Here is a 22,956-nt window from a genome sequence, read left to right on the forward strand (position 1 = left end):
TAACTGTCACAACACAGCTGACCCCAACACTACTACTAAAATTTTCTGAGAAACAACCATGCACAGGTTACATTAGCCTCTCAACAGAGCCACATCATTTTGTGACAAGAAATTAAAAATCTTCTGTCATTTACTTAGCCATAACTTTACTGGGGGATCAGAATTATTTTGAGAAAATATTAAATTCTTTATAAACTCGACAACTAAATACAATATGATTCATCAATGAAGCCTTAGCACACATTCACAGAGTTAATTGCATTGTGAAAGATGTGTACAATACCAATATGTGTTAGCAACATCTGTACACAGACATTGGGCTTAACAGACCAAGTATTATTTTGAACATTATACATACTGTTTCATTATACATACTAGTTAGACAGAGATGAAAGGAAACACAATTTACCAGTAAAATGAAAAAAGATAAGGCATATGTACCCCTTTGCAGCTATCACTTAGTTGGTATATGGTTCATGGCATATTCCCTAATTTTAATATATAACAGATACAAATAAGAGAAACTTAAATAACCAACAAAATATTCTCCTTCACTATTTACAGCAGTCTCCCAATGCTGGGATGACTTTTTCGTTCTGTAACTGTAGAAGTCACCTGGTTTTAAGGCAAAGAACTCATTAAGCAAGGCTATGAGCGTATTTTCATCTGGAAAGGAAGTTCCTTGCAGTTTGTTCGATTGAGAGCACAAAAGGAAAAAATCTGAGGGTGGAAGATCTGTTGAATAAGGTAGGTGTGCAATGACTTCAAAACCTAACTCCTGTGTACTGTTTATCAGTCTAGCAGATTGTGGGCAGGCATTATCCTGGAGTAGTGTCTTCCTGGTCATTCTTCATATACAGCATCTGTAACCAATCTCAGTTGCTGACAGCAAATGTAAGCAGTAATCAGTGGTTACATCTCAAGGATGCAATTCATAGTAAACTACACAGGATGTACATTATCTTTGGTTGGTTGGTTGGTTGGTTTTGGGGTTTGATGGGGGCTAAACATCGAGGTCATCAGTCCCCAGTTAAAAACATACTTGTAAAAGGCCTATACAGGAAAAGCATAACCTCTGCACCCAGAGGGAGGGAACACCAAGGGGTACAGAGCTAAAATGAACACCACAATAACACAAAATAGAGGACACTTAAAAGGAGCAGAGCAAATAGTTGACTAGAGTAAAACAGACTACAGTGGTTGATGGATCAGGTTAAAGGTCAACCACTCAACTACAAACGAAGAACCTCCAGCTGGAAAGTGTTGATGGAGGTACCAACACAACTTACTACCATAAAAGACACTATTTTGGTATCCACTTCACATTTAAAAGTCGCTGGAGTGGGTCTAGCCTGAGAAATCATGCGAGAATGCCCATACTAGATAGAGTGAGTGATAAAACCCAGCTGCACAGATAAAACGTAAAACAGTCAGCTATACAGGCATCGTCACTGAGAATTAAAGGAAGTGCAGCTGGTAAATTAAAGGACTCCCACAAGGGGGCTAAAAGGGGGCAGTGCATCAGAAGATGGACCACTGTCAGCCCTGCATCACAGCGACACTTGGGCAGGTTCTCACGACGAAGAAGATAGCTGTGGGTCCAATTCGCAGACGGCAGAGAACACCTGAGTCCCTATGCGTGGTCCTCAAGGATGAGTTCCATATGGCCGTGGATGACTTTACCATGCGGAGCTTATTTGGCGTGTTCAAGACAGACCATTCAGAGCTCCAGACATCATGCACCTTGCGATGTAGGGCTGACTGGAGGTCTCTTTCCACGAGACCAAGCTCCAGGGGTAGCGAAGTGGTGGCCTGCTTGGCCAATCGACACGTTAATTTCCTGGAATCCCGATGTGGCCTGCAGTCCACACAAACGTTGCTGAACGACCACAATCGGAGAGAGCAGAAACATCATCTTGAATACCCTGTACCAAAGAGTCCCGAGAGAAACACTGGTCACGTGCTTGCAATCCACTCAGGAAGTCACTGCATATGACAAATGACTCCCCAGTGCAGGAAGAAAGGTGATCGAGTGCACGATAAAGAGCAACCAGGTCTGCAGTGAAAACACTGCTCCTGCAAGGCAGGGAATGCTGCTCAACGTAATTGCCGTGGATGAAAGCAAACGCACTGCGTCTATCAACCACAGAACCATCGGTGTAGACTACATCTGCATCATGAAATGAGGCAAGAAGAGTCAGGAATTCTTGACGAAGACTGGCAGGTGGAACGGAAGCCTTGAAGTCACAGGACAAATCCAAGCAACGCTGCAAGTGAGGGAGGGACCAAGGAGGGGTAGAAGAAGAGGGCCGGAAGGATGGAGCAAGAGGAAAGGACTCTAGTGACGAGAGAAGGGAATGAACGAGGACTGCGATTAGGAAACCCGACCTAGGCTGCCGTCATGGGGAGGGGAGTGCAGAAGATGGAAAAAGGAGCCCGCGGTTTGGGTGGTCGGGGTGGCATGGATGCGGGCGATGTACAATGCAAGCAACTGTTGTCGGCGCAATCGCAGGGGAGGGATTCCAGCTTCTACAACAAGGCTAGTCACCGGACTAGTCGGAAGGCACCTGTCGCCAGTCTGACGCGACAATGGAGAATCGGGTCGAGGATCTGCAACATTGAATGTGCTGCTGAGTCATACACCACGCTCCCGTAGTCGAGACGGGACTGGACTAGAACTTTAAAGAACTGTAGGAGGATTGTTTGTGCAGGCCCCCAAATGGTGTGGCTGAGGCAGCGAAGGACGTTGAGGTGCCGACAACACCGTTGTTTAAGCTCGCGAAGATGAGGTGTCCAATTGAGCTGAGCATCAAACAGCATGCCAAGGAAGCTATGTGTCTCCTCAATATGAAGGAGTTCATTGGCAAGGTAGAGCTCTGGATGGAGGTGGACCGTTCGATGACGACAGAAATGCATCACTCAGGTCTTGGGGGCTGAGAACTGAAAACCATGGTTGGACGCCCAAAGATGTGCCTTACAGATAGCTCCCTGCAGCCGCCATTTAGCGACACTGATGCTTGGGGAACCGTAATAAAGACAAAAGTCATTGGCATACAGAGAGGAACAGACCGATGAGCCCGCCACAGCCGCAAGACCATTAATAACCACCATAAAGAGGGGAACACTAAGAACCGAGCCCTGTGGCACACCGTTCTCCTGAATATGAGGAGAGCTAAAATAAGTGCCAACTCTGAGCCGAAAGGAGCGATTGGAGAGAAAACTCCTTAGAAAAATTGGAAGTGGACCCTGTAAGCCCATTCGTGCAGCATAGCAAGGATATGATGGTGCCAGGTGGTATCGCATGCTTTCCGAAGATCAAAGAAAACAGCAACTAGATGTTCTCGCCGAGTAAAAGCTGTACAAATAGCCGACTCTAGCGAGACTAAATTGTCGATCGCTGAGTGGCCCTGACGGAAGCCCCCCCTGTTGCTGGGCTAGGAGGCCCCGAGCTTCGAGGACCCACATGAGCCGCCGACTCATCATCCATTCCAAGAGTTTGCACATAACGTTGGTAAGGCTGATAGGGCGATAGCTATCAACCACCAGCGGACCTGCACCATGTTTTAGCACCAGGATGGTAACGCTATCCTGCCAACGAGTTGGGAAAACACCCTCCGTCCAGATGCGGTTAAACAGGGCGAGTAATTCACACTGACAGTGCACCGAGAGATGGCAGTTTCTGTTGTGAATTTGTGGAGAGGTATCGGGGCAAGCTGTAAGGGCACTTTGGAACTCCCATTCACTAAATGGGGCACTGTATCGTTCCCAACGGTGCGTGCAAAACGACAACTGCGTACGCTCAGCCTGCTCTTTAATGGTGCAAAATTCTGCACTCTAGCCTGCTGTCACGGAAATACGAGCGAAGTACTCTGCCAGATGTTCGACGATGGCAATTGGGTCAGTACAAAGTGTACCCCGAAGAGAAAGGCAAGGAACAGGTGCATGAGGGCGAAAGCCAAAAATGCGCCGAACCCGCGACCACACCTGAGATGGGGAGGTGTGAGAACCTATGGTGGCAACATATCGTTCCCAGCAGTCTAGTTTGCTCCGCCGGATTAACCGCCGAGCCCAGGCCCGCAGCCGTTAAAAGGCAACCAAATTCTCTAGCGAAGGATGATGCCGGTGTCATTGCAGGGCTCGCTGGTGGTCCCGGATAGCTTCTGCAATCTCTGGTGTCCACCAAGGAACTGACTTACGCCTTAGGGTACTTTAAGAGCAGGGGACAGTTGCCTCAGCAGCAGAAACATGAGCCATAATGACCTCGTCCACTGCCAAATCAATGTCACCAGGAAGCGGACCAATGGCCATAGTAGCTAAGGTGTAGGCTGCCCAATCAGCTCCATGAAGAGACCATCGTGGCAGCTGGTCAAGGGGTTGGGATTGAAGAAGAGAAATCAGGATAGGAAAGTGGTCGCTACCACAGAGGTCGTCGTGAACCCTCCAACTGAGGTATGGAAGAAGACCAGGGCTACTAAGAGAGAGAGGTCAATGGTCGAGTAGTTACCATGAGTCAAGCTAAAATATGTGGTAGCACCAGTGTTAAGGAGGAAAATGTCCTGCTGTGTCAAGAGAGCCTCAACATTCCTACCCTGGCCCGAGATCTGGGCCCCACCCCATAAAGGGTGGTGGGCATTACAGTCCCCCAAAAGGAGGAATGGTGGGGGGAGCTGGGCGAACAAGGCAGCTAGGTCGGCAAGAGGGACAACCTCATCCAGGGGAAGGTAGAGGGAACAGATGGTAAGCTCTATTCCTGCCCGGATTCTAACAGCCACAGCCTCGAGAGCCATATGAAGTGGCACTGGGGCACTAGGAACAGTGGCAAGAACATAAACACAGACACCGCCAGACACCCTGTCGTATTCTACGAGGTTCTTATAGTAACCCTGGTAGCCACAGAGGGAGGGGGTCTGTCGAACAGGAAACCACGTTTCCTGTTGGGCCAGACAAGTGGCAGGGAAGCAGCACAAAAGCTGTTTCAACTCAGCAAGGTGATGGAAAAAGCCACGGCAATTCCATTGAAGGACAATGGTATCCGACTGTGAAGACATGAGAGAACATGGGGGGGGGGGGGGGGGGGGGGGGAGGAAGCTTGCTGCCACCAATTGCGAAGTAGCCTGATCAACTTCCATAGGAGCTGAGGGTCTAGCAACATCTAGCTCCTGAGTGGATGCTAGATTCTCCACATCATCTTCAGGTGCTGTGGTGAACTCCTTTTCTGTCTCTATGTCCTTCTCTTTTGCTTTTGCTTCTTTTTGGTAGGGTCCCGTTTGTCTTTCAGTTTATCAGGTTGGGTGGGTTTTTCCGACACAGTCTCATGGACCGACAAAGACCTGGAAGCCTTACGGCCCTCAGGTGGTGGCTTTTTCAGCCACTGGCTAACATCTGGAGGGGCAGTAACCGTGGAAGGGAGGGCACCAAGCGATCCCTTCCACGCAAGGGGAGCCGGAGGAGGTGGGCACTTCTCCGGCTCAGAGGTGGGGACTGAAGTCCCCAAAGAAGGAGGGGTTGTTACTCCCGATGTTGATAACAGGGGAGCAACAGAAGAGGGTGTTCCCCAACTACCTGGGGGGCAGGAATAGACAAATAGTGGTTGAGCTTGGGCCCTCGTCACCAGGGATGGCGACATCGATGAAATGTGCACAGGCTGAAGTCGGTCGTACTTGCATTTGGCCTCTGTGTAAGTGAGCCTGTCTAAGATCTTATACTCCATGATCTTCCGTTCTTTTTGATAAACCGTGCAGTCTGACGAGCAAAGAAACTCATACTTGCACACTATTCGTATTTCGTTTCATGGTGGTCCCATGAGCAGCTAGGGGAAGGAATGTCCACCCAGACAGAGCCCCGCTTGCCTGGGTAAGCCTAATACAACCAGGGGTGGCAGGTTCCCCAGAGGTCACCTGCTGGCAACTGTTCTACCTCAACAGCCATGCATCTCCTCAGCACAAAGCACACCTTGAGATTGAGTTTTTTTTTATAGAGGTTTATACCATCCTCACGACCCAGGCAGTTAAGCCAAGATCTCCGGGCTCTGTACCATACAACGTTCCACCATCACACCTTACGGTGGTCGTTGAAGCATGCTCAGAGCTTACGGTATTGAGGACTAGTGGTGCTTCCCAATCCCCAGCTCAGGGACCCCGGGGTCGCCAAGCCCGTACCCAACAACTAAATGCTGAGCCCCCTGAGGGGCATTATCTTTTGTGGATGCTTTTTGTTGCTGCTTTGTTTGGGCTCAATCATTCCTTTCTTTTCCTTATTTTAGCACAAAGTCACCATTTCTGATCAGCATAATGTAGAGGGCAGGAATGATTAGTGTTGTTCACAAATAACTGATTACAGGCAAGCAAGAATGCGCATATGGCCATCCATTTTTGTGATTTTGGTTTAGTGCATGTGGTATCCATACACCCTATTTTTGAGCCTTACCCATTGCATGCAAATATTGGAAGGTCATGAAGAAATCACAGTTCATCGAATTTGCCAGTTCTCAAGTACAGTGACAGGGATCATTGTGAATTAATGCATTTAAATGATCTCCATCAAGCCCTGAATGTAAGTCACTAATGGCAAAACAATTCTCCTTAGAATGAAAAAACAATTTTCTTGCCAAGCTCTGTCCAAAGGTATTAAACACAAACAGGATGCAAATGTTTCTGGCTGCCTCCATTGCTTTTACACCTATATAGAACCCAACAGTGCTCCTATTTCTCCACTGGGCACTCCACTATCTAGTGGCCACAGTTCCACTTAGTATCTTCAAATGACAAAATGACAATGTGTAAACTCAAAGAGCAACAGTGAACTACAAATAAAAAATGACAATTGATAAATAAATCCTCAGCAAGAGGAATACCAACATGCAAAACTAAAGTCTATCAACTTATGCACAAACCTAATATTTAGGAAAAAACTGAGATAATATCAGGCCATGAAAACAATAATTTCTTAACAGTAGCTGAAAAAAACTGGGGGGGAGGGGGCGAGTGACCATTGAAATTAGATTCATCAGACTCAGTCAGGAAATGTATACTTGACCAGACATCAGATGAATGGTCAAATCAGTCACACGAATCATCTGCTGACAGAAGCAGGAACTCTTCTTGTTATGATTGTAACAATCTAATAACTAAAATATTGTGCTGACTTTACAGCATGACTGAAATATGCAGTATAAGTGTAGAAACCATATTGGCATCACATTACAACCTTCAACTCCCTTTACTCAGGAAACTACGGTGTTAAATGAATTACACTTACAAGAACTGAATCTTACCTTAGCAACAAAAACTGGGTCATAGTAATAAATGATACCTTGGGAGGAAAACTGAATACAGAATGGAGAAACAATCACACCATGTCCCACAGGGTTCAGCATTTGATTTATCCTGACCTAAAACCATTGCAGGTACCTTCAAAACGTGCAATACTTGCTGATGACACCAAGTACACTGATAACTGGCAAACACATTCATACTAGAAACAACCAGGAAAATAAAGGAACATGCTTTCAACTAGTTTACAGGCAATGTAACAAACAATTCAACCTTTATACTTACATAAGCACACTTGATGCAATTCCAAACAAATCCAAATGACTTACAGATACAAGGAGATATTAATGACAGGCACTGAATGAGAATGCATAAGTTCTTGGGCATTTGGATGGATATTAAATTAAGGAAGCACCAGCATGAGAATGAGTTAACCAAAAACCTCGCATCTCTCTGCCTTGCAATTAATGAATGTTCTTCCAGCTTGCAGAAATGCTTCCTAGCATGCTTTCACTCAGTACTATCCCATAGTATAACCTTATAGGACATGGCAGCTATGAACAAATTAGTATTTATCCTATACAAGCTTGTAGTACCAATGATGTGATGATGACAACTGAACACCTTGCATAAACCTCTTCACTGACCTAGGGAATCTTGCGCCTACATCTGACTATGGAACTCCCTATTGGCTTTTACATTAAGTAACAAATATTTATTTGTAGTTGGCTGTCCCAGAACATATTTCCAAAAACAAGTTAAAACTCCAAAAGACGCTATCATAATTGCCTCCAGGTGAGTAGTGTTGAGGGGATCAACTCGAGAAGTTTACCATTTTGTTGATCCCATTTCAACTGAAACCCAAGTAGACACCAAGGAATTGTATGCAGCATGTATCATTTAGTCTGTGACCAGTAATGTCTACATCTTCCAGTAGCAGGTCATTTCTAATTAAATTGCATGTTATAAAATGAGTCGTCAAGGGATGACTTGAACTGGTAGCTGCAACATTAATAAGGGTAATGTGCTGTGCAATATGGGACAGGAAGTTTGTTGGTAGTGATCATGATTTATTATCAAACTCAGGGGATGTGATAAACAGTTTAGTGAGATTGGTACTGAACTGAATCTGAAGAGAAGGGAATTCTGTAACAAACTGAAGAAAGTTGACAATACTAGAAAACACATAGATCAACCAAAAACAGAAGAGATGGAAAATTATCACAAATATCATTGTTCATATGGATTGTGTACCACTGCATTGGAACCTGCACAAAAGAACACTTCTGAACAGTTAGCTGCCTGAGGGATTGATCAGCTATAAGGGGCTGCAGACCTGACCTGGAAATTTGCTTCATCTCACAGTATGCTATCTCTTATTGGCAGGAGTTTGTGAAAGGCTCCACCTATGTGCCTCCCTTCCAACATCATAAGATGAATACTACATAAGAACAGCAGTGAATTTCCTAAACTGAAGTGTTTGGAAATGCATGGATCAATTCCATCACATGGCTGCTTAAATGTGTCCAAAAGAATTTTTATATTTATGATCAGTAAATGATAAATCTGATCCTAAACACAGCTGTTAAAAGCACCTTAATATCATATGTGCACACACACAAATTGTGATCAATGGGAAGATCATATGGTTCCTTTGTAAATAAAGGCTTTGCAGGCATGTATAGAAATAAAAATCGGACCCCAATTCTGTACCTTTATTTAATACAAAGTTATAGCTTTGTGAAATCTGATGATTTTAAACATCCTGAAGAATTGCTTATACAGGTATAACTTCTTTCAGTAAAACATGGTAATTTATCTTGATCGGTTGCATCTACTGTTGAACGTTTCAGAAATTTTTTCATAAAATTAAATTTGCTTTCAACACTGTAACCTCTGCTCTGGCTAGAGATGGGGTGTGAATGTTATTCATTTGTTCATTCCTTGATTTACACATTGCACTCCATAAACGAAGATGTGGATGTAAGTGGGTGAGCCAGGCTGCAAATCTTAAGGCAGAAGCTCCCACAGGAGTTTACCTCTGATGTATACTGACAACCAGCTGTTTGTGAATAGTGCTGTTGTAACCGCAGGAAAAAGCCAAGTCTAATTGCAGTACCTTGAGAATAGCACGTAGAAAGAAGTTAAAAGTTGTAGCGCTGGACACCAGGCGTGGCCGAAGGGCCAGCTGAGGCGGCACTCAAACCGCTGGGCAGCTGGGTGCTCGATAAGAAAGTAAACAGCCAGCAGATACAAACGAAGGTCTGTGCAGGGCTCATGATAAGCAATCAAGTAAGGGGTATAAACAGAAAGCACTCCTGGCTAGAGAGAGAGGTCTGGGAGTGGAGAGAGAAAGAAAGAGGGCTCTTGGTGGGGACCGCGCTACGTCATGAGGAGCCAATGAAGGGCTCAGGACGCAGTGCGTGACCATATAGGGAGAGGCGCCTCTATCCCTCCACTCAGCCTCTGAAGAACAATAGCAACAACAATGTTTTAACGATACCAAATAAGGGCAAGTTGCCTTCGACGCTACGTCATGCCAAGCGCTGGCGGGGTCGAAGGGGAAACGCTAACAAAACCCGAGAGCACGCCGCTCTGAGGTCTTGTCGTGTCAGATCTTGTCTGGAGAGTTAGAGAGTGATAGCAGCAGCCGACTTGGGCTGGGGAACGGGCTGTAGGCAGGCAGCCGGAGATAGTCGCTGGATTGCGTCAGGGCGTAGCCGCGGGAATCTAACGTAGGGTGTTAAGAAACGTTGCAGAACTTTTAGGAGGCAGTCGGAATGGTGGAGTCAGTCACCGTCTCTGTGTTAGACTTGGCCTTCCTGTGAATGCAATCACCGCACAGTTAGGGTGAGCTGTATTCATTTAGAATAAACTGCTATTTGTTAAAGTTATTAAGACTTTAATTCTACCCGCTTCCTAGCCTTCTGTCTTCACACCAGGGATTTCTACATCTTAGCCAGATCAAAAAGTCTCCCTCTCACTAGGTCAACCGGCTAAAATCCAATCCACGAACCATGTCGCTCAATCCCTCACAATACCCACGCTTGGGACGCGACATAAATAAAAACTTTTGGTGCCAGGTGTGGGGTTATCACAAAGGCGAATAGGCAAATAGGAGGTAGCAGCCACTGGATTTTGCTACAGCGACTGTGGCAATTGGCAGGAAGTTGTGGCGACTCGCAACTTTCAGCATTAGTAGCACCAGTACGTCAGAGTCCAGAAAGGTAGTCCTCGCGGGTGCAGGGCAACGCAGGACAGCGGCAGCGCGACGCGGAGCAGCGCGGGGGACAAAGAGAGCGCGAAGCAGCGCGGGACGATGCGAGTCAACAGAGCAGACGGCGCACCACAAGAGAAGCGGTACTTGTAAAACTGTCTTAAGAATATTGTATTTTGTTGTGTAAAGTATTAACTTAGTTAAGATGCCCCTAACTAATGAAGTTGCGTCATCCTCCACTAGTGGTAAGATGTCAGTGAAGGAGGCCCTATGTATTGTGTCAAAAGTGTTCGAAGGAAATAAGAAGGATTTAAGGGAATTTATCGAAAATGTAGATGCAGCTTTTGAATTAGTAAAGCCAGAGGAACACGAAACGTTATTGAAGTTTGTTAAAGCAAAGATAACCGGTGAGGCCAGGTCGAGATTACAGGTGCGTGAACGCACAGGTACGTGGCAAGAGGTGAAACGCGTTTTAGAAGAAAACTATGCTAGTAAGCGTACTATAGACTACTACGCATGTAAAATTTTCCAAGCCAGACAGGGACACACGGAACCAATAGCAGTGTGGGCAAGCAGAATAGATGAAATGCAGAGAGATTTTCGAGAGGCAGTAAACAGAGTTACGGCCAGAGAAAACGTGAAAGGTGCGATAGAACTAGTTGATTCCTTAGGAAGAGCGTGCTTTATACAGGGTTTAAGTAATGACACAATACAAACAATAGTGAGAAGCAGAGGCGATGAAATTACGTTGGCAGCAGCAGTGGAGTTGGCACTGCAGGAGGAGAGTGCGATATTGTCCATGAGAGAGTGGGGACTAGCCCCGAGGGTAACGTACACTCGAAATAAAGAAGCTGTAAAAAACGCGAGAGAAAGTAAAGAGTTGAAATGTCTCAATTGTGGGCTGAGAGGTCACATAGCCAGCAAGTGTAGGAAAAGCAGGCCAGAGCATAGAGTACGAGCCATGACGGGTAAAGAGTTTACAAACTTTTGCTATGGGTGTGACAAGACAGGACACACAGACATGGAGAACCGGGTGCGGTTAAGAAAAGTTCACCCGATAGATGTAAGGGAATTCAGAGGAAATCACAGAGAAACAGATGGAGGGTTGCGAGAGTGGAGATGTCCACAGTGTAATTTACCAGGGAACTGCGGAGTTCCGTGCACAAGAGTAAAAGATGTTGCGTGTTTTAAGTGTAAGCCGCAGGGCCACTACGCGAAAGATTGCCACGAAGGGCCCTGGCACGCCTGGAGAAAAGGCAGGGTGCCAGTATCGAGTAAAACAGGAAAGGTGGTACAGGGAAACTAAGAGGGCAAGGCCGCGCAGTCGGGCCTTGTTGCGATAGGTAAACCCACAGTGAGGGTAATAGACTGCGCAACAGAAAACGACGTGGTAGTGTTGTACTGCGTAGAGTTAAAGAAGTATTTGAAGCTACTAATAGACACAGGAGCACAATTGTGTTTGCTAAAGAGGACGAGTATTCCGGTAAAGAGTATGCTTGGGATCAATGAAACAGGAAAGCTTCGGTTAAAGGGTGTAACGAGTGAAGACGTTAGCACAATAAGCACGGTACAAATAAACTTAAGTATAGACGGATCTGAAAAGGTGAGACAGAAATTTCACGTGTACGGTAGAGGTCTAGACATTCCGTACGACGGATTGATAGGAAGAAATTTCTTAACACAGCATAGAGTCAACCTGAACTATGCAGGTAAAGTAATAAGACTAAAAGGGCGATATATACCCTTAGTAGTAGAGGAAGAATCAAAGAAACAAGAGATAGAAGCAGATTCAGAAATAGGCGGGGAGATAGGGCCCCGGGAAGAAAGAATAATGTTGTTGAAAGTGGACGGAAGGGTACCACGGGGAATCGAAAGAGAAATGGTCATACCAAGGCAGGAGATTGCACAAGGGGTGCATGTACCTGAGTCCTTAGTAAAAGTGCGAAATGGGAAATGCTTAGTAAGTGCATTGAACGTGTCAGAGGACACTGATGCAGTAGGTAAGACGGAAAGTCGTGCTAGTGTGTTGCGAAGGCAACTCAGAATGGATCATTTGAACGTCGAAGAAAAGAGCGCTCTAGCAGAGGTCTGCATGGAGTACGGAGATGTATTTCATCTACCGGGGGACAAACTGTCCTATACTTCTGCAGTGAAACATAGAATACCGATTGCGCCGGAACACGCGGGGAAGGTAGTGAATGCTAGACCGTACAGGATCCCTGAAGCGCAAAAGGAAGTGCTAGAAGAGCAAATAGAGCAGATGCTGAAGGATGACATAATTGTCGAAAGCAAGAGCGCCTGGAATGCACCGTTATTGTTAGTTCCGAAGAAGTTAGATGCCAGTGGCAAGCAGAAATGGAGAATAGTAGTGGACTACCGACAATTAAATGACATCACGGTAGGCGATGCATTTCCACTGCCGAATATCTCCGATATCCTGGATCAATTAGGGCAAGCCAAGTACTTCTCGACGCTTGACCTCGCAAGCGGGTACCATCAAATATTGACGAATGAGAAGGACAGAGAGAAAACGGCATTCAGCTCAACTATCAACATTACGAATACAAAAGAATGCCGATGGGACTGAAAGGAGCCCCAGGATGTTTCCAGAGACTGATGAACACAGTATTGGCAGGTTTACAAGGTGTTAAATGTTTTGTCTATTTGGACGACATAGTATGTTATGGGAAAAACCTGCAGGAGCATAACGAAAAACTCCGGGAAATATTTGACAGGTTGCGAGAGCACAATTTGAAGTTGCAACTAGACAAGTGTGAATTTCTGAGGAAGGAGGTAATCTTCCTAGGTCATTGTATCACGGACAAGGGAATATCACCGGATATGGCAAAGGTGGAGAAGGTGAAGTTCTTCCCACAGCCGAGAACAACAAAAGAACTAAAAGGGTTTCTAGGATTGATAGGGTACTATCGACATTTCATTGCAAATTTCAGCAAAATTGCGAAACCTCTCCATGAGCTCTTAAAGAAAGGAGTAGAGTACCAATGGGGAGAACGACAGAAGAATGCGTACGAGGAACTGAAAGAGAAATTAGTGAATCCGCCATTACTTCAGTATCCTGACTTTACGAAACCGTTTATAATCACAACGGACGCGAGTAACGCAGCGTTGGGCGCCGTGTTATCGCAAGGGAAAAAGATTGGCGAAGACTTGCCGATTGCATATGCATCCAGAGCACTGAACAAAGCAGAACTGAACTATAGTACAACGGAAAAAGAGTTGTTGGCTATAGTATACGCGGTAAAGCAGTTTAGACCATACATGTATGGGCGAAAATTCACAGTGGTGACAGACCATAAGCCACTAACATGGATATTTAGTGTGAAGGATCCGAGTTCGAGGCTCCTAAAGTGGAGACTTAAGCTCGAAGAGTACGACTACGAGGTGGTATATAAGCCAGGAAGGCTAAACAATAATGCGGACGCGTTAAGTCGGATAAGGCAGGAAGGAAAGGAAGAGATAAGTTCAAAGCAAAATGTGGAGGCAGAAAGAACCTCAGTAGCACAAGCAAAGGCGGAACAGAGTTCCGTAAACGTGCGGCAAGTGCAAGTGTCAGGTGAAATAGACCAGGAAACAAATAGTAATGAGGAAATTAGCCCCGAAGAAAAGGAAAGTATATTAAAGGAGATGCACGATAATCCTTTGGGAGGGCACCAGGGAATGCATAGGACATTCAAGAGGATAAAAGCGTACAAGCAGTGGCGCGGAATGAAGCGGGACATTGAAAACTATATTAGGAAGTGTCCATCATGTCAAAAGAACAAAAACACACAAATGAAAACAAGGATGCCCTTAGAAATTACAGACACAGCTGAAACAGTATTTGCAAAATGTGCAGTGGATATAGTGGGTCCACTAGATGTATCAAGTACAGGGAAAAAGTACATGCTAACATTCCAAGACGATCTGAGTAAATTCACAGTAGCAGTCCCGATTGACAAGCAAGACGCTGAAACTGTAGCAGAAGCATTTGTAGAAAACATAGTACTAAGATATGGGATTCCATCAGTTTTGTTAACAGATCAAGGATCGAATTTTCTGAGTGACGTATTCAAAAGGGTATGTAAAGTGTTGAAGGTAAAACATATAAACACCACAGCGTACCACCCTGAGTCAAACGGTGCTCTAGAAAGGAGCCATAAAACAATTGTAGAATATCTCAGACATTTTGTAACAGGAGATCAAAGTTCATGGGACAAATGGGTGCCGTATGCAATTTTTGTGTTCAACACTACACCACACAGCAGCACAGGTTATCCACCATTCAAATTAATGTACGGAAGGAAGGTTAACATACCAGGAGTACTGCAGCAAGAAACACCGCAGGTAAGTTACGATTATGATTCGTATGTCAAGGATGCAGGAAGCCCATAGAGTGGCTAGGGATTCTATTATAAGGAGTAAGGTAATCAGTAAAGGACAGTATGATCTGAAGCAGAACCCAAAAGAATTTAATGTAGGGGACAAGGTGCTATTACACGACGAATCAGTGAGACGTGGTAGACCTCGGAAACTAGATTCGCAATGGAGAGGTCCATTTGAAGTGTTAAAAGTGGAAGGTCCTAACGTAGTTATAAGAGTTAAGAGAAATACGGAAACAAAAGTACATGCCAACAGGCTGAAACAGTTCTTTTAAATTTCAGGTATGGCACTCAAGTGGCAAGTGGTGCAACTCAGCATAGTGATAACAACATACAGTTTCGTTGCATCAGGATACGAAACGAACGATTTCAAAGTGACCGCAATACCAAGTTCATCAGGACTATATTATGATCACCTAGGACAAATAGAAATATACAGTACCACATGGAGAATAGTCACATATGTGAACTTAGATGTAATAACAGAAAGATTTCAAAAAGCAGAGAGGTACGGTAAGGCAGCGGTACAGAGGTGCCGTGACACACTGAAACAATTAAACGTAGGATTAATAGAATGTAGAGTGCTAGATCAACAGGTTACACATCACGTGGAAAAGATTACAGGTCTGCAGCAACTCGTACAGCAACTCACAAAACACGAAACCAGAAGAAAGAGAGGAGTATTCAACATCGTCAGACAGGTAAGTAAGATACTGTTCGGAACATTGGACGAAGCAGACGCAGCGTACTATAAGGAAAGAATAGATGCTATGGAAAGGAACTCTGAAGGGTTGCTGAGGTTAACGAAGGAACAGGTGGCAGTGGTAAGGGCCACATTAGCAGGAGTAAACAGAACACGTGTATACACTAGAATCAAATGAACACATTCTAAGGACAGGCATGCAGAGACTAGAAAGGTTCATGAAGGAATACGTGAAGGAAACAGATATGGGTTTCAAACGAGTAGCAACTTTTGCCACTGTAACGGAACAAGTATTACAATTAGCGGCAGTGTTTGGCCAAATCGAAGAAGAGTACGAGCAAATGATAAATGCCATTGTAAATGCTCAAAAGGGAATACTTCAGCCTCACATCATTAATCCAGTGCAAATTGTGAAGTACCTAAGTTTAATACGAGGCGAATTAAAGGACGTGAAGTTTCCTGTTCCTCTAGCGGAGTCATCAGGCTACCTCTTGTTAAGAATAATCGATTTAGATGTTTTCATTTCCAGTAGCATACTAGAGTACATAATTAATATTCCTTTAATAGATAATAATAATTTCAATTTCTACAGAGTTCTCCCATTACCAAAGGAGATTCCAAATATGAAAGGAAGGTACATATACATACAGCCAGAGAAAGAATTTCTACTGATAGATGAATCCAAAAGGCAGTACGCGAATCTTTCTGCGGATGATCTAAAATGTAAAGAACTGAATAAGAACAGAAGACTGTGGAGACAGTCATTTGCATTGCTATCCACATTCGACCATGAGGAATGCGAAGCCAAATTATTACAACCAGTAAGAGAAATTCCGGAAGATTGTGTGCGAAACATAGTCGCACTGAATCAGAGCCTTTGGACCCACCTAAACAGTAACGAGTGGCTATATGTAGCTCCTAAGGAAGAAGGACTGACAGTATTATGTGGAAAGGAACCCCCGAAGGACTTATTAATGAAAGGAGTAGAAAAAATAAGTTTTTATAGTAAATGTAAAGGGTATGGAATGAGAGTGTTCATACAAACAGATAGAGTAATTCATAGTAACGTAACAAAGAAAGATATAATACCTCAAATTAATTTAGAATTTGACTGTTGTGTTGTGAACGAAGAAAAGAAAAATGTCTCAATGCTAACGCTAGATTTACCACTGGAGCAGGTAGTAACACAATCAGACGACTTGAAAGTCGCTGGGAAAAGATTGGATGATGTCCAGCGAATGGCAGAAAGGCAGGAGGAAGAACTAAAATATTCCAGATATTTCACACATTACTCAATAACTACATACATAGCTATAGCAATAGTCATTGTTATTGTAATAACATGTTGTTGTAAAAATTGTAAATGCTGTAAGGAATGCTTCAAAAGTGTATGGAAGTACTTTGACGATAATAACTGTTGTGGTAAAGTATGTATAAGAAACACTATAGTAAATCAATACCCAGATACTAGCTTAAGTAGAAGACAAGCTAATAAAGAAACTGAAGATGTGGTAATATATGAAAGATGTGGGAAAAACCAAGAAGAGTCAGTTCTGTTCAGAAACAGGCGTTAAGTAAAATCAAAAGATAAAAATATATTAGAAGAGTCTTATGGAAAGGTGTAATCAATTTTAGTGTTTTGTCCATTTTTATGAAACTGTACGTACTTGTAATTACCAATGTTGAATGAAAATGGTATTTTGTATCAATGCTTTTAAAAATATACCTTGATTGTAATTGTATCAATGATTTGAAAAAAAAAGTGTATCTTGATAAATGTATGTATAAAATGATTTTGTCTCACAAAGAACTTAATGGAATTAAGTGTATATGAAAGAAAAAGAAAACATATGAAGTGTTGATGTAACAAAAGAAAATGTAAGCAAATAAAATAAGAGAATCACAATTGACTACTCTGAGGAGTAACGCCAATTTCCCTGGCGAAGGAGGTGTTGTAACCGCAGGAACAAGCCAAGTCTAATTGCATTACCTTGAGAATAGCACGTAGGAAGAAGTTAAAGTTGTAGCGCTGGACGCCAGGAGTGGCCGAAGGGCCAGCCGAGGCGGCACTCAAACCGATGGGCAGCTAGGTGCTCGATAAGAAAGTAAACAGCCAGCAGATACAAATGAAGGTCTGTGCAGGGCTCATGATAGGCAATCAAGTAAGGGGTATAAACAGAAAGCACTCCTGGCTAGAGAGAGAGGTCTGGGAGTGGAGAGAGAAAGAAAGAGGGCCCTTGGTGGGGACCGCGCTACGTCATGAGGAGCCAATGAAGGGCTCAGGACGCAGTGCGTGACCATATAGGGAGAGGCGCCTCTATCCCTCCACTCAGCCTCTGAAGAACAATAGCAACAACAATGTTTTAACGATACCAAATAAGGGCAAGTTGCCTTCGACGCTACGTCATGCCAAGTGCTGGCGGGGTCGAAGGGGAAACGCTAACAAAACCCGAGAGCACGCCGCTCTGAGGTCTTGTCGTGTCAGATCTTGTCTGGAGAGTTAGAGAGTGATAGCAGCAGCCGACTTGGGCTGGGGAACGGGCCGTAGGTAGGCAGCCGGAGATAGTCGCTGGAGTGTGTAGCAGCGGGACTCTAACGTAGGGTGTTAGGAAACGTTGCAGAACTTTTAGGAGGCAGTCGGAACGGTGGAGTCTGTCACCGTCTCTGTGTTAGACTTGGCCTTCCTGTGAATGCAATCACCGCACAGTTAGGGTGAGCTGTATTCATTTAGAATAAACTGCAATTTGTTAAAGTTACCAAGACTTTAATTTTACCCGCTTCCTAGCCTTGTCCCTTCACACCAGGGATTTCTACATCTTAGCCAGATCAAAAAGTCTCCCTCTCACTAGGTCAACCGGCTAAAATCCCAGCCACGAACCATGTCGCTCAATCCCTCGCAATACCCATGCTTGGGACACGACAGTGCTAATCTACTCACACTGATAATTACGGGAACTGCTAATGGATTATTTTGTATGTATGTTAATGTACATTTACTACTATAAAAAATATCACTTGCTCCTACTACATTAGTCAGCTACTTATTTTACCAAGTATCTCCACATACATCGATACTCCGCTATCCAGCTAATGGTGCATTGGGAAGGGGACCCCATAACCCTGCTGGTCATTTTCGTTCTCATTCCACTCGCAAATACGAGGGAAAAAGACTGTCCATGCACCTCCATATCAGCCCCGATTTCTCAAATTTTATCTTCATAGTCCTTATGCGCAATGTATGTTGGAAACAATAAAATTGTTTGGCAATCAGGTTCAAATGGCAATTCTCTAAATTTTCTCAATAGTGTTCCTCGAAAGAACATCACCTTCCTTCTGGAAGTTCTTATTTGAGTTCCTGAAGCATCTCTGTAACACTTGTGTACTGTTTGAACCTACCAGTAACAGATGTGGCAGCCTACCACTTAATTGCTTCTCCAGCAAAGTATTATTTTGCTATCTTGCTCTAGCTTCTCATACAATTACTTAAAAAAATTCCCCCAAATACACAATTAATACAGAATATTGCTGGCCATGTGCCAGTATCAAGATGATCAGCCCAATTTTTCTGCATCTTTAAGCCCTAGCATTTTATGCTCCTGAGACCACAAAGACTGCGTGTCTCTCTGGCTGACAGAGCTAAGATGTTCACTGCACAACTGCATGTGCCACTCAGGATCACTCTTATGGTCACACATCCTATTCGTAGATTTGCTCAGGTGTCTACCACTATTTAATTTAAGTTATGTATTTTCAAAGTAACAAGTGGGGGGTACACATCAATGATTTCAGTGCCAACCACATGACATGGTTTTCCAGACTACACAACTAGAAACACACTGTTCTGCACACTTGCTATGGGAGCAGCACTCCATGCAGTGGACACTATCCCTGAACATCTGGCCCTGGTGCTATGGAGACATCTTGTTTGACCTGTGATCTCTTGGGCTGCATACGAAGGCCAGTATGGCCTTTTGTATTTTCATGGTAAGTGGTCACCAACTACAATCCAGCCACTTTGACAACTACAGCTATGCCCTAGTTCGTTGTTTTGGCCTAGCTTCTCATTTGCACATGACTGACTTCTCATTTCTGTAAAACCCTTGTTGTGGAACAACACTCCTACTACAACACTACTACTGTTTCACTTACTGTCCTGCCTACTTGTGATGCCAATGCATCCCTTTAATTTGTTTAAAATGGCATAACGTGAGTCTCTGTGACACTCCTTTACATAATGTGAGCTGTTCCTAGCATGATCGTTTGGTTCTTTGACCTGTATGCTTGTATAATCACTACACATTTCTTTGTTGAAGAAGCCAACATTTTGAGCCTGAAGAATGCTTTGAAACTGCAACAAGTTTGTTTATGAACAATGAGATCAAGAGCCAGTACCTAACCTGCAATTGTATGTTAAATGTTCCCCAATCTTTGTCTAATTTCATTCCTGTGACATATTTATCAATGTGAGCATCTTTTTCTCTTACCAAGGTCAAAAAGCATATGAAAAAAAAAATCTTTCTTCTTTAAATCTGCCAGGACTCTAATAGTGAGGTCATACATGGCTTTATCTATGTACAATCATTCACCAAAAGCCATATACAGAGTTATTCTATTACTGAAAATTTTATAACTAATACAACAGGCACCACAGAAGCTGCCACAATATGAACAGGTTTTGGCCAAAGTATCAGGGCTGATCTGCAACACAAATTTTATCTCTCTTTTTCATAACCCAAAAAATTTTTAGGACAAATGTAAGAATAACTATGATTCACACAAAAGATAAGAACAGCCAATGATCTTTTGAACTGCATTTATCAGAAGTTATTGAAAGTAGGAATATTTCTCAAATGACCTACACTTTTAGAACTTACACTTCATCTAAATGTGAATTTTGTGACCATCGCACACCGCGATTATACAATACACTTGATATAAACAAGGGCTCCAAAATACATGATTATACCAGCTACCTGTCCCTTTCCACTTCTATTTCTGTTTAAAACAATCAGCATGTAACAGTTGAAATGAAAGTCAAGTGCAAGAATACTCTACAATTACCGGCAACAAGTTCCAGAAAACTGACAATCTGTGACAATTTCAATGCAATGCATCTTTTACTCTAAGCAAAGACTCATCAGTTGACTACAGGCAATACATCAAACATGTAATTACTTACAATATTCTCAGCTACACTCAGTTCCAAATTTAATTCAGGATCCTCCTTGATAAAATCAGTGGACCATGATATTCCCATTGGATCTTCAATGGACTGAAAGAAGGAAACAATCTATGAATTATAGCTGCTTGGTAACTTCTGTGTGTATATGACAGCTCTCCCTATTCCTCTCTAATGAGTAGCATCCAACTTCAGAGATTCTTATCGACTGGGAAGGGTGAGTGTCAGAATGCAACCAAATCAATTCTCTGACTTTGCTATCAGCCATTGTGTAGTATTTATTTTGCAGAATTTCTATTTCTTTTCCTGTCACATAATCCACTCTGATTTCAGAGGCACTATGGCCTGCTCTATCGGATGGTCGTACTCCCATATACAAACTTGATATACGAGTGTGGCAACATTTCAAAATTTAACTCAGATAATAAATAGACGCAAATAATCTTCCAGCTGTAAACCCATAAACAAGAGGACTTTTTGGTCATTAATCAAATGACTATGGCATTCCACACATTATCAGCAAAATTAACCAAATTTAATGCTATTTACACAGGCTCTGTCACCACGTATTTTCAGTGTCAGCTCTTTAGGGGGGAGGCGGGGAGGGGGAGGGAGAGGGGGAGAGAGCGGGAGGCGGGGAGGGAGTGGGAGGTGGGGAGGGAGAGGGAGGCGGGGATGGAGAGGGAGGCGGGGAGGGAGAGGGAGGGGTAGTGAGGCGGGGAGGGGGAGGCAGGCGGGGAGGGGGAGGCAGGTGGGGAGGGAAGGCAGGCGGGGAGGGGGGAGGTGGGGAGGGGGATGGAGGGGGGAGGGGGAGGGAGGGGGAAAGGGGGAAAGAGAGGGGGGAGAGGGGGGAGACAGAGGGGAGAGAGGGGGGAGAGAGAGGGGGAGAGGGGGAGGGAGGGGGAGAGGAGGGAGGGTGAGGGAGGGGGGAGGGAGGGAGGAGGGAGGGAGAGGGGAGAGAGGAGGGAGGGAGGGAGGGAGAGAGAGGGGGGAGACTGACTTTGATACATATATCTTGTGTAGAAGCTGTCGAGGCCACAACACTAATAATCACATATATTCATGAATTAGAAACAGGCAGCAAGAAAATCCGGTGCACAAGTCTGATATTTGAAACCGAATCTGAGTTTATTCTTGAATGCAGGCACAAAATAAGCAACTAACCCCAAAATATCAAGCAAATTTGTTTCTTACATATCAAGCAGCAACCAGCATAGACAGTAACCATACAACTATGAAAGTGGATGTATTTTACATCAATGGGACAAAAAGGTTTAGTTGCCCTCCCTTGAAGAGAGCGATAAAAGCCCTCCTTGTGAATTAGATATAAAACTAAGTCAGCCACCGTGGCATCATGGGTAGCAAGTCAGGGAGATTAAGATTCTGCCACAGGGTGGCTAGGCTGGACAGTACAGCAAAATGTAGACCACTGTTGAATGGGAATGATGACAGTGGGGTGGCACTGGAGGAGATAACCATGAGACCACCAGATACAGCTGACGTGGAGCTGGCAGAGGATGATAGAATGCTTGTGAGAGGCCTGCATGCAGGACCTCCATACATTCATAGTCTCCTTATCACTGGTTGTTTGAAGTCACAGTGATTCATTCCGTATTTCAGGTTCCTAAAACTTTATGGCATAATACTGATCAGAGGTCTGTTTCCAGAATACTGACTACAAGGGCCAGTTTAATGGTAGCCCATTTGGGCAAGCTGTCAATAAGTTTGTTCCCAGGGATCCCAACGTGACCCAGACTCCAAACAATCATCACTGAGCATCCCCAGTGCTCTAGGGCATACTGGGAATACTGGTTAGCAATGACCAAGGTATGCTGAGGGTAATACTGGTTGAAAGCTTTCAAACTGGTCAAGAGGTTGCTGAAGATGAAGGACCCACCAGTGGAGGAAAGGATATGCTTAAGAGCATGAGAGATGGCTACCAACTCTACAGCTTCTGGTAAGGAAAATTGGCGGTAGAGGGCCTCAGGAGGGACCGTGTCTTTAGGACCTCACGATGGATCAAGAAAAAGCTGTGACCAATGGGTTTCCACAGAGGTGTACGTGAGTGGGCCCAGAGGAGAGGTGGAGGAAGAAATAACTGGAGTTCAGAGGCTAGCAACAGGGTGTGGACTGCGATCAAAATCCCTGAACTGGGCCGCCATTATGGAAGACGGGTTTCCGTGTTTGGAAAGAGGGGATGATAGTTG

General features: G+C 44.2%; 1 protein-coding gene across 1 annotated transcript; it reads left to right on the top strand.

Annotated features, from left to right (window-relative positions):
* Positions 1 to 10,738: 10,738 nt before the first annotated feature.
* On the top strand, positions 10,739 to 11,794 carry LOC124719789. The gene has a single exon (XM_047244985.1). It carries the CDS (start codon positions 10,739 to 10,741, stop codon positions 11,792 to 11,794), a length of 1,056 nt encoding a protein of 351 aa, XP_047100941.1.
* The last annotated feature ends 11,162 nt before the right edge of the window (positions 11,795 to 22,956 follow it).

This window comes from Schistocerca piceifrons, chromosome 11 (genome assembly GCF_021461385.2).
Source record: "Schistocerca piceifrons isolate TAMUIC-IGC-003096 chromosome 11, iqSchPice1.1, whole genome shotgun sequence".
NCBI classification, from domain to species: Eukaryota; Metazoa; Arthropoda; class Insecta; order Orthoptera; family Acrididae; genus Schistocerca; species Schistocerca piceifrons.

Coding starts and splice junctions, on each gene's coding strand:
- LOC124719789 (XM_047244985.1), top strand. CDS start 10,739: ATGTCAGTGAAGGAGGCCCTATGTATTGTGTCAAAAGTGTTCGAAGGA.